Source organism: Zootoca vivipara, chromosome 2 (genome assembly GCF_965207765.1).
Source record: "Zootoca vivipara chromosome 2, rZooViv2.hap1.1, whole genome shotgun sequence".
In the NCBI taxonomy this organism is placed as follows: Eukaryota; Metazoa; Chordata; class Lepidosauria; order Squamata; family Lacertidae; genus Zootoca; species Zootoca vivipara.
Genome location: NC_142584.1, coordinates 80563382 through 80578276, shown reverse-complemented (window position 1 = coordinate 80578276; position 14895 = coordinate 80563382). Strand labels below are relative to the sequence as shown.

The window sequence follows — 14895 nt, the reverse complement described above, 5'->3', positions numbered from 1 at the left end:
CGTCATTAGGGACGCGGGTGGCACTGTGGTGAAAATCACTGAGCCTTGGGCTTGCGGATCGGAATGTTGGCAGTTTGAATCCGTGTGACGGGGTGAGCTCCCGTTGCTCGGTCCCAACTCCTGTCAACCTAGCAATTTGAAAGCACGTCAAAGTGCAAGTAGATAAATAGGTACCGCCCCAGGGGAAAGGTAAATGTTTCCTTGTGCTGCTCTGGTTTCGCCAGAAGCGGCTAAGTCATGCTGGCCACATGACCCGGGAAAAATGTCTGCGGACAAACGTCGGCTCCCTCGGCCAGTAAAGCGAGATGAGCGCCGCAAGCAACCCCAGAGTCGTTTGCGACTGGGCTTAACTGTCAGGGGTCCCTATACCTTTACCTGTCCAGATGAGCAATAATTACTTTTAAGGGAAGCAGAGATTTGGGGATCCAGGATTTGATTCAATGTGGCATTACCAGTTCCTTCTAGTATACTCTGGACAAGTCTCACAAGCGGCTGGTGCAGTGGTAAATCTGCTGTACCACTTCCAACGACAAGTACAGTCTCATATGACTACTCCCTGCACCTAGAAATAGAGCATGTCAGGGAGAAGCAGAAGCCCCTGACATCCAGTTTTTAATATACACGATTTCCACCCCCAAACTCTGAAGTGATCTAGTCCAGGCATAGGTTTGCCACCACTGCATTTGCTGCTTTGTGGGAATGAGGTCTATGGCTGCCGATGGCTCCACAACTACCTTTGCTCGCTAACCATCCACACGAAGGGGCTAGGCCTCAAGCTCAGCACGAGGTGACAATGCCTCCCAGCACTCCCTGCTGCAGAGGATGCAGACGGGAAGCCGATATAAGAAAAAAGGAGGGGGAGATTACTACACTTCCCAGCACTCCCTGCGCCTCTTTCTCTCACAAACTCTCCTTCCAGAGGGGCAAGCAGCCGAGCCTCTTGAGGACTACGTTTCCCATCGTGCCTCGCGAGTCGAAAGCCAGACCCGTCAAGGCTGCGGCGGCGAGAGGCGGCCTGGGAGCCATAGTCTTCCTGCGTGTCGTGAGGCCTGCTCGAGGTTCGTGTGGGTGGTGCCGCGGTGAGGATGTGGCGGGCGTGACGCGATTTTGTCCGCGTTGGAGCCGGGGCGGCCGTGACGTGGCAAAGAGAGAGAGAGAGAAAAGAGAGAGAAAAGAGAGAGCCAGGCTCCCCCGACACAGATCAGCCCCGGTGCGCGGACGCCGCGGTCACCCTTCGCCCGCTCCCGAGGCTCAGCTGGTTTCGCCATCTCTGCGGGAGCGAGAGAGGAAAGAGGAGGAGGAGGAGAAGAAGAAGTAGCGAGAAAGAGGGACCGGGGCCTCTTGCTTTCGCCTTCCCCGCCGCTCTTGCGCCGTCGCCGCTACCTCCGCCCAGCCCGGAGCCGCCATGGGCCTCACCATTTCCTCCCTCTTCTCGCGCCTCTTCGGCAAGAAGCAGATGCGCATCCTCATGGGTGAGACGGGCGGGCAAAGGGAGAGAGAGAGGTGCTTCATTCCACACCCGCTCCGCCAGGGGTAGCGAACCGGGCCTGAGGCGACCCCACCCCGGGCAGAAGAGCCGGCGGCCGGTTGCTTCCCTCGCTCCCTGTTCGCCTAGCGAGGGGGGTGTTGGAGTCTTTGCGGGGGCTGGGAAGGCACAGCAGTGGGGCGGGCGGACGGACGCCAGGCAGGCAGCATTGTTCGGGGCAGGCCTTGTGCTGTCGGGAGAGAAGGAGAGAGGGAGGGGGGAGAAAGAAGGAGAGACAGAGAGGAAGGGAGGTATCCATGGCCTTCCTCCCCCCCCCCTCCTTGCAGGACGTTCTTAAGGAATCCACCTTGGGAGACATTTTTAGAACGAGCGGAATTTATCTTCGCTCGGGGCCTTCTGCTCTTTTCAGGATGTGGGTTCGTTTTCCGTCCCGATGGGCTTCCTGTGTTTCAAAATAAGTCCGGTGCCGTCAGTCTGATCCCTCGCCAACCCTCAGCGCACACAGAGAGCCTTCGTGTTTGTTGTGGTGATTGTAGGAATTGTTCTTTTAATACATACATACATTACATACATACATACACACACAATACAAGCACCATTTTTCTTCCAATGCAGGAATGTAAAGCGAAATGCAGTAATAATTATACTGTACTACAAATAAAAATGGAAGGGGCAGTTACACTGTGGGCTGTCTCCTAGTTTTTTGGTTGCAGACAATTGCATTATCGTAACTTTTCCCTTCTCCCCCTCCCTTTCATCCTATCCCACAACACTTTTGGGATGGTGAATAATCAGTGTGCAGATATCCACATTGCTTCATGCCATTAGTATTTTGGACAGGGTGGGTTCTTAGTATTTGTTAGCTTTTATTAAAATGAGATGCACATTTTGTATTTGCTTTTTTAATGTATGGAGTTAAGGGGCATGCCCTGCCTCTTCTTGGTTCCTTCAGTTTAAGATTACACAAATCAATACTGAGCTGGGTGGTTCACTGAAAGATGCTTATAACTCTTTGCCTGTATCCTGTTGATAGCCTGGTATGTTAACTTAGGATTTTGCCCTAATTATATATATTGGCTGTTGTGAAAGGTCAGGCATCCTCAAACTTCGGCCCTCCAGATGTTTTGGACTACAATTCCCATCTTCCCCAACCACTGGTCCTGTTAGCTAGGGATCATGGGAGTTGTAGGCCAAAACATCTGGAGGGCCGCAGTTTGGGGACGCCTGTGAAAGGTCATTGGTTTTGAATTTGGAATTGCTCTGTTGTCTCAAGGATGCATGGCTGCAATTTTAAAATGGTAAATGTCACCCATATGTGCTTTGTCTTGTCATGCTTGGGCAGAGCAGCCCAAGCCTCAGATCCACCATGCTGGAGGGTGTTTGGATGGTGTGAAGATAGCCCTCTGTCCAACCTTGTGCAGGAGAGCTCTCCTATATGCTTGCCCAAAGCTGGCGTTTTTTCCCTTGCCTTGGCCAGCATGAGCATCACACTGTGAATGCATTACTGGCTGTACTGCTCCATAAAGCTCCATTGCTGCCAGCCAGGGTTAATATTGCACCCTAACCCATTCCCCATCAAATTAATGAGTGTTAGTGTTTTATCCTGGATCCCTAAGTGTCCATGGTCTAGACACAGTTTTTTTTTAAAAAAAACCCAGCTCTTAATTGTCTCAAAGCGTTGCTGTTAAGCACAAACACAAGGGGTCTTTCCTGGCGGATCACTTTGCATCCAATTGAACTATGTTAGTGAGAGAACTGAGACTTAAAATGGATTATTGTTATAATGCATGTGGGAATATCCTATGATTATGATGCTGACATTCCTACCCTCAAAAATTTCATTTCAAATTCCAGAATGATACTATGTAGTCACAAACTGTTTTGAGTGTTGAAGTTCTGTTTGGATTTGTATTACTGTAAGCTGAATTTCAAAAGGCCAGTGTCTGTTCTAGAATTATCTCTTGTGTGTGTGTCTGAGATGATAACTCGTAAAGGGACACATTGGGCGCAACACTGAACAATGGCTTAATGCTACACAAACAGGCCTACTTGGACTTGAGCGCTCCCTCCTCCTGTTTCTTTGGACACATGCCAGAGAAAGAGATTGAAAGAATCCATTTCCATATTTAAAATAAATTTTGTTTGTCATTACATCTGACAAGCACAAACCATGGTTAGCTTAAACTATAGTTTATTGGAACAAGTCAAGACCAGCTGTGGTCTTGTCGCAATAAACCATCATTTAAACTAACTACACTTCACAGTTTTGATTACTTCAAAGAAGGAAATGGAAGCTTCCAATCTCCTCCTCCTGGCATGTGTTGGAGGGGGAGGGGTGAAGTAGGCTTGTTTGTGTGTCACTGTAGGTGAAGCACTCTTGTTAGCAATCGCTGATGAGACAGTACCATGTGTGTTTAAGTTTTCATTTTGGCTGGACTACACATAGAAGTGGATTCAAAACCAGGTTATTTATCTCTTCTGCCAATATTAAACATACTAAGTTGTATTCTGTGTCTCTAGTACTGCTGAGACTTTTGGAGTCTTATCAACTACTTCAAATCACTTAGCATTCTCATGTTGCTTCCCACAAAGCAACAGATGTTTGGTTTCTCCCTAGCAATTACTGATATTGTTAGAGATGGTACATTAGATATTTATATTGCTAATCTGAATGGTGATGTTTTGATTATAGTAGACAATCAGCTTTATAGAAAAGTAAAGTGGCTATTTCATGTGTTTTTCAAAAATATGTCCAACCCATGCAAATACCTTCCACGCCAATGATTTTCCTGTTATAGCTTCACCTGGACTGTCCTCGATTTTCCCTTCAGCCAAAACCAGTTGCCTTCAGCACTTCTCAATGTATACTAAATAAGCAGCTTCATTTTTATCCATCTTTCTTTGCTCAGGCATTAAACAACACAAAGCAATGCCTTCTAGTCTCCCTTATCTGTGCACTTCGAAGGTCAAAAAAAGATGGAATCCTGGTCCTGAAGACCTCCCAGAGACCTCTGGGTATAGGGCAGTATATACATTCATTCAATAAATAATAATGATAGTCCCCCCCCCTCCTTTCTCACAGGGGACGTTTTAGGAGATAGATACCACATAAAGTGGTAATGAACCTTGCTTACATCTAATACTGTACTAACTTACCTGATGGTAACTTTGTTACATAGCTTTAGATTAATGTAGCTCTCACATTATATATCCAGCTTTACCACTGTTGGTGTTGAGAGCAGTTTGATCCTCTAGATTTTAGGCCCCCATTAAGGCATCCTAAATTGTTGTTGCCTTCAAACTAGGATGATGTACAATAAAGATCTCCACTGGTGAAGGGGGGGAGGCATTTTTTTGTTGATTTTTCCCTGCACCATTTCCCACATCATTCTAGAATCTCATCCATTGTAGAGCAAAAGGTGCCCACCTCCCCAGCAGGATACTTCTAGAGTGAAGTACCTCTCACAGGAGCTCTGAATCCAAGCCACAGGATTTACAGGTCACATGAAGATTAGATGGCATGTATTCATGCACTTGACTTTTTCTTTATAAAAACCTCTTCTGTAAACATTTCTTGGCTTAACTAACAAAACAAATTTACAACTTTAAAAAAATCCTCAATTTCTTCACCTAAGACTGGCCATTAACCAATGCAATATCTTGGTTGCCTTCCCTGTGTCCAGAATATAGAATTACCCTGAAAAGCCAGGAAGGTAAAGCAAATGCATTAGAAGCTGCAGATCTTAGATTTGTACGTTTTATATACTGCTGTCAATATGTACGGTAAGAACATGCTGAATTTATTTTTCACTCAGCAGAGCTTGAAAAAATAGACAGCACATTAAACTTTCCAGCCTGTACGGAAAGTTCTTTAGATAACATCAGAAGAAAGCATTCTCATTTCCCAAACGCCAGAAGACAATATAATAAGCACTATTCCAAGATCCTAAATATACTATAGGAAGGAAGACACTGCACAGGATTCTCAAATGCAAGTGCAGCACCTGTATGTAAAAGGATCTCAGTCGGACATAGCAAAGTCTCCTTATCGTTCTTCCGGCTTCAAGTTCTCATTCCTTGACCAAGTGGAGGGGGCTTGAAGGAAGCCTTTCATTCCCTGTAATAGCCTGGGGTGGTGATGGGGAATCAGTTCCACTATGTTCTGCAGTGGCTTAGTTCATGCAGGTGCAAAGAAGCGCTATGCCCAACATGAATTCTCTTTAAATTGAAATGTAAGCAGCCTGATTTGTTAGCTTAGATCCTGAGAAATATGAGTGGAAGTGTGGTTCCTTGTCCCTTATTCCTTGTAACCCCACTCACCTCTCAAATCTTCCCTATTTGGTTGTGCATGTTTGAGCAACAATCCGTGTGCCCCATACAATGCTGTTCAGTATCCCCCCCTTCAGATAAGCTGTTTTGTGGCAGCAGAAGGCTGTTGTGGTATGTGACAAAGGGACAGTTTTCTTTCACTCTGTTCTCAGGGTAACAGCCTCACTGTATAGTGTAATTGCTAAACACTGCTTGGTGTGAAATAATGGATAATAGGGGAGATGCAAAAATAGAAAAGCTGATTTTTAATATGCAGTATAGGATAAGTTTGATAGCTTATTCAAGAAACGGAAGATACCTTGGACAGTGCCATAGTCCTTGGGCTCTTCCTTAGCAACCATTTGCTGAAGGTTTATTATTATTATTAAAGATGCAGTAATTCTGTTTTGTTTTTATTTAGTGTTTTAGCATTCAGTCCCAAATTGCACTGTGCTAAGAATGCAGTGAAAATAATTTATAGTATAGCACAACTTAATTTTTTTCCTAGCTCAGACACTGCATTTTAATATTTCCTTAAATAACAATTAAATAGTCCCTAATGATTTACTATTCTGCCCACAAAATACATTTGGTGTACTCTGTCAGTACTGCAGGCAATCTCAGACTACATCTTGTCTTGCACTAGTAGAAGACCTATTCCACTACTATTTGAAGACTTTTAAACTTGTTGTATTGAAAAAAAATGTACTAAAGCATTTGTATTTGATCATCTAACAGTAAAGTGGGGGAAAGAAACTAAAACATTTTAGTTACTCCATGTAGAGCTGGGTCCATAACCGTATAGGGTAGAAACCATAGGATTTTGAGATTATATAATTTACAGCTGCAATTTATAGTAAACCAAGGTTTCTTGCACTATGTTATACAAGAATAATTTCCCTGGTTTTCTTAAGTTTTAAGCAGTACAAAATGAGCTTTGGAAACCATTTTGGATGAGTGATCTAGCTACCAGGTGCATATATATTTTAAAGAGTCATGAAGAAGAAGGGAATTGCTCTAATGGGTGGGACCTGCCACAAAATACTGCAGTGTATCCTCCATTCCTAGCAATAGTGATTCTGTTGATGCCATTACTTTTATAAATTTTTGAGTTCCCCTGAGCATGCTGATATCTACCTCTTGTTTCTCAGTTTCCCTATTTTGACTACAGCACTGTTGGCACTCTCTCCCTCAGTTTACTGTCAGATGGAGTAATATAGAGCTTTCAGGATTCCCCCACCCCGCATCCCACTCAATTATTAAAGAACTCTTTAATGCTCTGATTGCTTTGTGTTAACCTCTGCCATTTACAGTGGTACCTCAGAAGTCGAACAGAATCCTTTATGGAAGTCTGTTCAACTTCCAAAACGTTTGGGAACCAAAGTGCGGCTTCCGATTGGCTGCAGGAAGGTCCTGCAGCCAATCGGAAGCCGTGTCGGACGTTCGGGTTCCAAAGAACGTTCACAAACCGGAACACTCACTTCTGGGTTTGCGACGTTTGGGAGCGAAAACATTCGCCTTGCAAGGTGTTCAGGATCCAAGGTATGACTGTATTATGTTTTGTTGATAGCCAACACTGAGTTTGTTAGCCCTACTCCGAGCAAGCTACTGCGAACTTCATGCTATGTCCAGACATAATACCAAGGACATTGGTCTTATTTTTAAAAGCAGTAAAATAGTCACAGAAAACAAAAAACTGCAATTTTCAGTGGATGTTACAGGCTGTCTGTTTCTGAATCTGTTTCACAGAGTTGCACTTCTAAAAATTTTGGTTATCAGCTCTTATGAGTGAGGTCTGGATGTAAGGCAAATAAGTGGGTTACTTGACAAACTAGGGAGGGAATTGCAGAGTACAATGAAAGAATGGAACATGTGTTATATCTAGTTTGGTTTACATGGTGTAATATTATGTCTGAACTAACTCAGGATGGAAATTCTATTTTAAAAAAATCTTTAAAAGTATTAACTATTTGATTTTAAAATGTACCACAGTCTTCATTGTTCATTGTCAAAAACAGATTTTATGAAATGCAGGCATTCATTTTATTAAACTAATAAACATTTGTTTTCTCTAGTTGGTTTGGATGCTGCTGGAAAAACGACCATTCTGTATAAACTGAAGTTAGGAGAGATTGTCACTACAATTCCCACAATTGGTAAGCGAGATCAGATACATATTGTCAATATTGGTAACCGTTTTCGTTTAAAACTTTCAAAAAAAATTCTATGTTTGCAGGAATTGATATAGAGCAACTTGCCAGAGAATATGATAGGAGCAGAACTCCTGGAGTTTGTTCCCACACTGTGTTTATGGTACATATTACTGGATTTCACAATTCCTGAAAGATTGTGAATTTCCCCTGAAATCGGGCATTCTTGCTTTGGGTAGCAAAGCCAACAAAGAGAGCATCCTGGAACCAATGTAACACTTGGGGATGTGTGGAGATTGCTACATAGACTTAACAACATCTGCCATTTGCTTCCATTGTTAGAAACTCAGATATATAGGCACCAAATGGCTCCTTAAACCAGGGTTACTTACAGTTGCCAAACGGAATGCCTACTTGCCAGTTTTGGGCCAAGTAGCTTGAAAGTCGTATTTTTCAATACGACTTTTCAGTTCCTGAAATTCATTCTGATTGTGCAGATAAAATATAACAGATAGAATTCTACAGGATGTGCTGCTGGTGTGTGAAAACAGTCAAGATCCAGGGATCCCCAGGCATGCACCTCCAGATGATGGAGACGTCAGGTGTCATCCTGAAATCTTCACTTGGTTGCAAGCGACCAATAGCCATGTGCAAAATGCTCTTGGTGAATTTGGAACACTGCTTGCTTCTAAGGCCAGCTTTTCTTCTTCCAGGTCTTAATATATTTCTTTGTAATATAGACAAATTAAAGAAGCCTGCAGAAACCAGAATTGTTCTGCAAGCTAACATGTCATAATTTTCTGAAAAGTTTGGCAAATACCTGCTCTACATATAACTTGAAGAATGATTATGTAAAAATAATTGCAGATCTTTGTGACTTAACATTTATTAAATTCATTTCATAGTCCTTTTGGAAGTTTAGATACCCCACGCTCTCCTGGTCATCTAGATGTTGATTGGGCCCACATCTGCCTAGCTTGAGTAGTGCTAGAAATTTGGGTGCTCACTGGTCCTTACTGTCATAATCATGGTTGTGTTTTTTTCCATTTAGGTTTTAATGTGGAAACAGTAGAATATAAAAACATCTGTTTCACTGTTTGGGATGTTGGTGGTCAAGATAAAATCAGGCCACTCTGGAGGCATTATTTTCAGAACACGCAGGTAATTCCTCTGCCAAATCCATTTTCACTCTTTTGTAGACTGGTGTAAAGTTATTCTGCCTAGTAAAAAGATTTGTACTTACCTAGTAAAAAGATTTGTACTAATATCCACCACCGCCCCCAGTATAATCCCAATAGCAGCATAGGTCAACACTAACTTTCAGTGCTACTTTAAAACACTGGAGTTTTCAAATCGGCATTGTGATGATTTTCCTGAGACCATTAAAGCTACTGTGGACTTAACTAGTACTAAGGCACACAGAATCCAAGCTGTCCAAGGTCTTATAGGCAATAATTTGCATTCAGTTAGGCCTAAAAGGAAAATATGGTTCCATGTGACCCTTCCTCTTTAATAAATGGGCTTCACCTTCCTCACACTAATAAATGGGCTGTGCTTCCTCTCTTGCTCCCCGCAGCCCTCCATATACCTTCAAATTTTGCTTCAGAAGGTTGGGGGACCCTCAAACATATTTTGGGGGCACATGGGCTCTGACTGGGCGGAGGGAGACAGACATCTGTTTGTGCTGTCTTACATTCCACTTTTTAATGGCCTTGTGCACATAGCAGGATGTATGCTCAAGTTGGTTCTTCAGAGGCCAAGCAAATAATGATCTGAATTCAAGAGCCAATTACCGTATGTCCTTGCCACAGACAAATCACTAACTGAATCAATGAAAATAGTATACCTCTGGAGACTAATGGCCCGTCAGGTGGGTGGGTGTAGTTTATTGATGGTTCTCTCGCTTACCTGTTGGGCTTGCAGAGTAAACAGCTGACTCTCCCTGACCAGGCAGTTCAAATATTTTCTGCTGCAATTTTACAAAAAATTACCAGCAGTGAAACAGCAATGAGGTCTGTGGATCACAGTAGGTGGAAAACATGAGCCAAGCCTGACTATACACCACTTGGAGGATACAGTGGTACCTCAGGTTAAGTACTTAATTGGTTCCGGAAGTCTGTTCTTAACCTGAAGCACACTTTCCCATTTAAAGTAATGGAAAGTGGATTGATCCGTTCCAGACGATGAAAACACCCCCTAAAACAGCAATTTAACACGAATTTTACTGTCTAACGAGACCATTGATCCATAAAATGAAGGCAATAATCAATGTACTGTACTATAAAATAAATAAGGCAGTATTTTAGATGAAAAAAATAACATTTTTCCCCCTTAAGTGCACTGATGATAGTCAGTTTGAATGGGGGGCTTTTATCCATTTCTGCAGTCACACAATCAACCAGTAGCTGAACTGGGTTCCACACGATCCCCAGAACAATGGCAGAAGGCAGAGTCCCCCAGAAATCCCCCAAAAGAAGGCACAGGGCAGACTCACATAAACAAACCCCCAAATCCCTTGCAGAATCCCAAAATTTTCCACTCTCCCCACCCCCCCGGGGTAGGTGGGCTTACCTGGCTAGGTGCCATCCATCTTCCTACAGCTGGGATGGGGCAAGGGTTGGTAAAGGGCTTTTCGGCCCAGGCTCATCTTTGTTTCTTAACAGCTTCACTGCTCTTTGTCTTCGCTAGGTAAGTGTTCCTTACCTAACTTTGGGGCTGGGATGTGACCTGCTGGGCATCCTGTGGATGTCGAGGCTTGGCTCGGGGCAGTTGTGGAGGCCTCAGCTCTCACAGCTGGAGGGTAATTGCGGAGCCTCTGTAGGCCTGCGGATGTTGGGGTTTGGCTCCCGGCATTTGCGGAGGCCTCAGAGAACTCCCGTGGCTGAAGGCCAATTGCGGAGCCTCCATAGACCCCGTGAATGTCCAGGCTTGGCTCTGGGCAGCAGCGAGGCCTCTGAGAGCTCGGAAAACTCACTTCCGTGTTAAAATCGTTCGTAACCTGAAGCGTTCTTAACTAGAGGTACCACTGTATTTTCAAAAACCTATACTTGTGGAAGGGGAGAAATTTCATTCACCATCATTATTGCATCTGAACAATGTGACCTGGCACAACTGTTCCATGCAGCGCAACAGCTATTATAGCCCAACTTTCCTAGTGATGTAGAAGCACTCGGCAGTCTGCTGTGACAACTTTGTGAATTGTTTGCAAATAAAAATGCTTGTACACTACAGTATTCATGTTGACTTGGATGAAACTGTTACAATAATTCCTCTGGTGAAGAGAGTATTGCTTTCTGCTGGAAGTTGTAATATGTTACTGTTGCTTTAAAAATAAACAATGAGACTAAACTGTTAGTGTCCCTGGCCCTTCTGAGGTGTTAGCCCATTGTCATAGAATAGCCTGCATGGATCTTTGGTCTCTGTTACTTTCTGATTTCTTGCATATGTTCCCACTTGTCACAGGAGTAAAGATTCATTAAATATCTCTACAATGGTGACGTCAGATTTTATTTGAATGGTATTTCAGATGTCAAACAAACTTGATGAGAAATACACTTTCTTTTCAGGGCCTCATTTTTGTGGTAGATAGCAACGACAGAGAGAGAATCCAGGAAGCTGCAGAAGAACTCCAGAAAATGGTAACTGCCTCTAACTTAATCTGAACTCCTTCTGTGTCTGACTCTGATGGCTTAGTCCTCCATATCTTAATAAAATTGAGAGGTTAATTTACAAAAACATCAGATATTTGAGTGTAGGATATTAGGATGCACTGTTCTGTGTTTTGAGGCAATATAAGTTCTTCTCATAACTTCCCTATTGGGTTTCAGTGAAATCCTTCTTGCAACTATCACCCTAATTTGACATAGTGTATCTTGTCTGAGTTGCTTACATGCATTGATGGTAACCAAATCAACTAGCTACTGAAAACTACAGGGAGAAATGTGAAGAACAAAAATATTGCCAGCCCTATCAATAGGGGAAATAACTGACATGGCGTTTCCTCCTCCAGCTTCAGGAAGACGAGTTGAGAGATGCAGTGCTGCTTCTCTTTGCAAACAAACAAGACTTGCCAAATGCCATGGCAATAAGTGAAATGACAGATAAACTAGGCCTTCAGTCCCTGCGCAACAGAACTGTAAGTACCATAAAGCAAAAGTAGTTTGCCATGTAACTTTCTCCATATCTTGATACAGTGGTGCCTCGCTTAACGAATGCCCTGCTTAACGAAATTTCCGCTTAACGAAAGGATTTTTCGAGCGGAGGTTGCCTTGCTAGACGAATTCGTTTTATGAAAAATTTGTCTAGCAAATCACTGTTTCCCATAGGAATGCATTGAAATTCAATTAATGCGTTCCTATGGGCAAAAAAAAATTCAAAAAAATTCAATGCATTCCTATGGGATTCGCTAGACGAATTTTTCGTTATAAGAAAAGACCCGTGGAACGAATTAAATTCGTCTCGCGAGGCACCACTGTATATTCTTTGTGTTGGACCGTATGAACAGCAAGTGCTTTCCTTCCCCCTTTTCTGTAAGTAGAAATGCTTAAAAAAGGCCACCCTTGGATCCAAACTGTTGAGTTCCTCTGCTGGGTTTTAAATCATTGAAGTTCAAATCATTGAACTAGCTCTTGGAGCTAGTTTGTCAACTAGTACTGTTCTGTTATCATGCATTTGGGTGGAGAAAATGACTATTATTTATCTTTTCTGATAGTCATAGTTAGTCATAGTTCAATACAATAAAGTCCTGTGTGTGGGTTTACTAGAGATGGCATCTGTCTTAAGCCCTTTACATTTTTGGGTGGTGGAATGTCCTGCTTGTATGTTCCTGTCTTAAGCAGCTCCGTGGACTGGTTACTTTCCCTTTATGCTGAGCGATGGCTCTTTAAGACCTTTCATTTGATGTTTCAGCTAGAGACTGTGTCGCCCTTCTAGTTTTTCACTTTACTTGATCTTTCTGCCATGATCTGATCTATGCATAGTTGTCAAGTTCTCCCTTTTTTAAGGGAAATTCCCTTATGCTGAGTAGGCTTCCTCGCAAGAAAAGGGAAAACTTGACAGCTATGCAACTATGTGCCTTGGCCAAGTGAGCATATTTATGTTCTGATGTTTAAACTTGCCTTGCATGATGTGGGGGGGGGGCAATGAGAATATTGTCTTGAAGAGTTGTAATGTGCTCTAAAATGAAAGGTATGGTATTAAATATTTCACTTTCTTATTCCCAACAGTGGTATGTTCAAGCTACCTGTGCTACACAAGGAACTGGTCTGTATGAGGGACTGGACTGGCTGTCAAATGAGCTATCAAAGCGCTAACTGGATGACTTTCACACCAGGGACATGTTTGATATAAGTGGTCTAGGCTTGTTACATCAAAATTAGTTTGCATCTTGGTTATTATACAGTACAGTATCTGGAACTGGTTTGGGCAGGATATTACAGCATTTTGACTTATTTTGTTGCCAATTATTCTTCACCCAAGCTATATGTTGCCAGGGTAACAATATGCTTGGGTTAAAAAGAAAACTCCTTAATTTGGAAAAAGTGTATCTTCTGATTTTTACTTCTATTGTTAGCCTAAATGCCTGAATATAGTTGTGACTTTTGAAATCTGTTTGAATGCTTCTTGAGCCCCAATTAAATTAAGTACATTTTAAAAAGATTTTCCCCCTTTCTTCTTTAAGTTACTGATATCTTACTTCATTCCTTAAGACAGTCTGCTGACTTAATCTAGCATTCCATTTATATTTATTTCTCTCTCTTATAAAAACACTTCCTATTATTGTTCATCAGAAAAATGCTCTAAAACACTATTCAAATATTCTGCACTGAGGAACATTTTATTAACCCCTTGGGTTCTGTCAACCCACTTTTGCCTTTGTGTGAATTGAATCTGATCGGTAGAACATTTCTGTGCCAGTTGCAACAAGCTCTTTGAGGTTTTCAATATTCAGCAGATTGTCTTCCTTTATATTGTATCCTTTTTTTTGTTGCATGTTGCTTTTTGATATCAGCCTGTTTTGCCCAGTGTATAATAGTTCTGCTAAAGTTTACTGTTTATTGGTGAACATATCTTCATGGAGACAGATTTTGGAAAATTCTTCAGACTCAATGGATTAATTTCTTCATAACCTACTAAGAATTATTCTTAATAAAAATGAAACCGATGTATAGCTTTGTGTATGCTCCTTGAATCTTAAGTTTGTGGAACTGATAATATGAATGTGTGACAGATTATTCTTTTTCAATAAACGGAGTTTTTTCTGTACTTTGAACACAAACACAGGTCTGAATAGCCTTTGAATTGTTTTCAATTTGGCAAAAAATTAAGATGGGCAGTTAAACTTGTGTACAGTGTAGTTGGTTAATCATCAAGACTAAAATCCTGTAAAAGTGTTTTTGAAGCTGTAAATCTAAATTAAGATGTCCAGATATGAGAGTACTAACAGTTGAAAATTGTAATAAAGTACAAACTGCCCAAATAGTGTGTCAGTTTCATACTTAATTGGAGAGGACTGCATTGTGATTGCTAGTAACCCTTTCCCTGTATTTCACTTGTTTAGAAAATCTAACATCGTCTGTATTTTACTCTCATATCCCTTTTTCCTAAGCTGAGTTTTCAGTGTTCTTTTTTTTCCCCTCATTTTACTCCAGCCACATTTGGAACTGGCACATTGAAAGGAAATACAGTAAACCAGAAGTACAGTGGTACCTTGGTTCTCAAACAGCTTAGTTGTCAAACAAATCGGCTCCCAAACGCCACAAACCCGGAAGTAAGTGTTCTGGTTTGCAAATGTTTTCCAGAAACTGAACATGCCACATGGCTTTCACTTGAGTACAGGAAGCTTCTGCAGCCAATCAGAAGCCATGGCGTGGTTTTTGAATGGTTTTGGGAGTCGAACGGACACTCGGAATGGATTAAGTTCGAGAACCAAGGTAGCACTGCATTAGATTC

General features: G+C 42.2%; 1 protein-coding gene across 1 annotated transcript; it reads left to right on the top strand.

The window, feature by feature from the left end:
• The first annotated feature begins 1125 nt into the window (after positions 1-1125).
• On the top strand, positions 1126-14422 carry ARF4 (ARF GTPase 4). Its single transcript, XM_035106376.3, has 6 exons — positions 1126-1472; positions 7870-7950; positions 8996-9105; positions 11511-11582; positions 11954-12079; positions 13170-14422. Exons 1-6 carry the CDS (start codon positions 1406-1408, stop codon positions 13254-13256), a joined length of 543 nt encoding a protein of 180 aa, XP_034962267.1. The 5' UTR covers positions 1126-1405; the 3' UTR covers positions 13257-14422.
• The last annotated feature ends 473 nt before the right edge of the window (positions 14423-14895 follow it).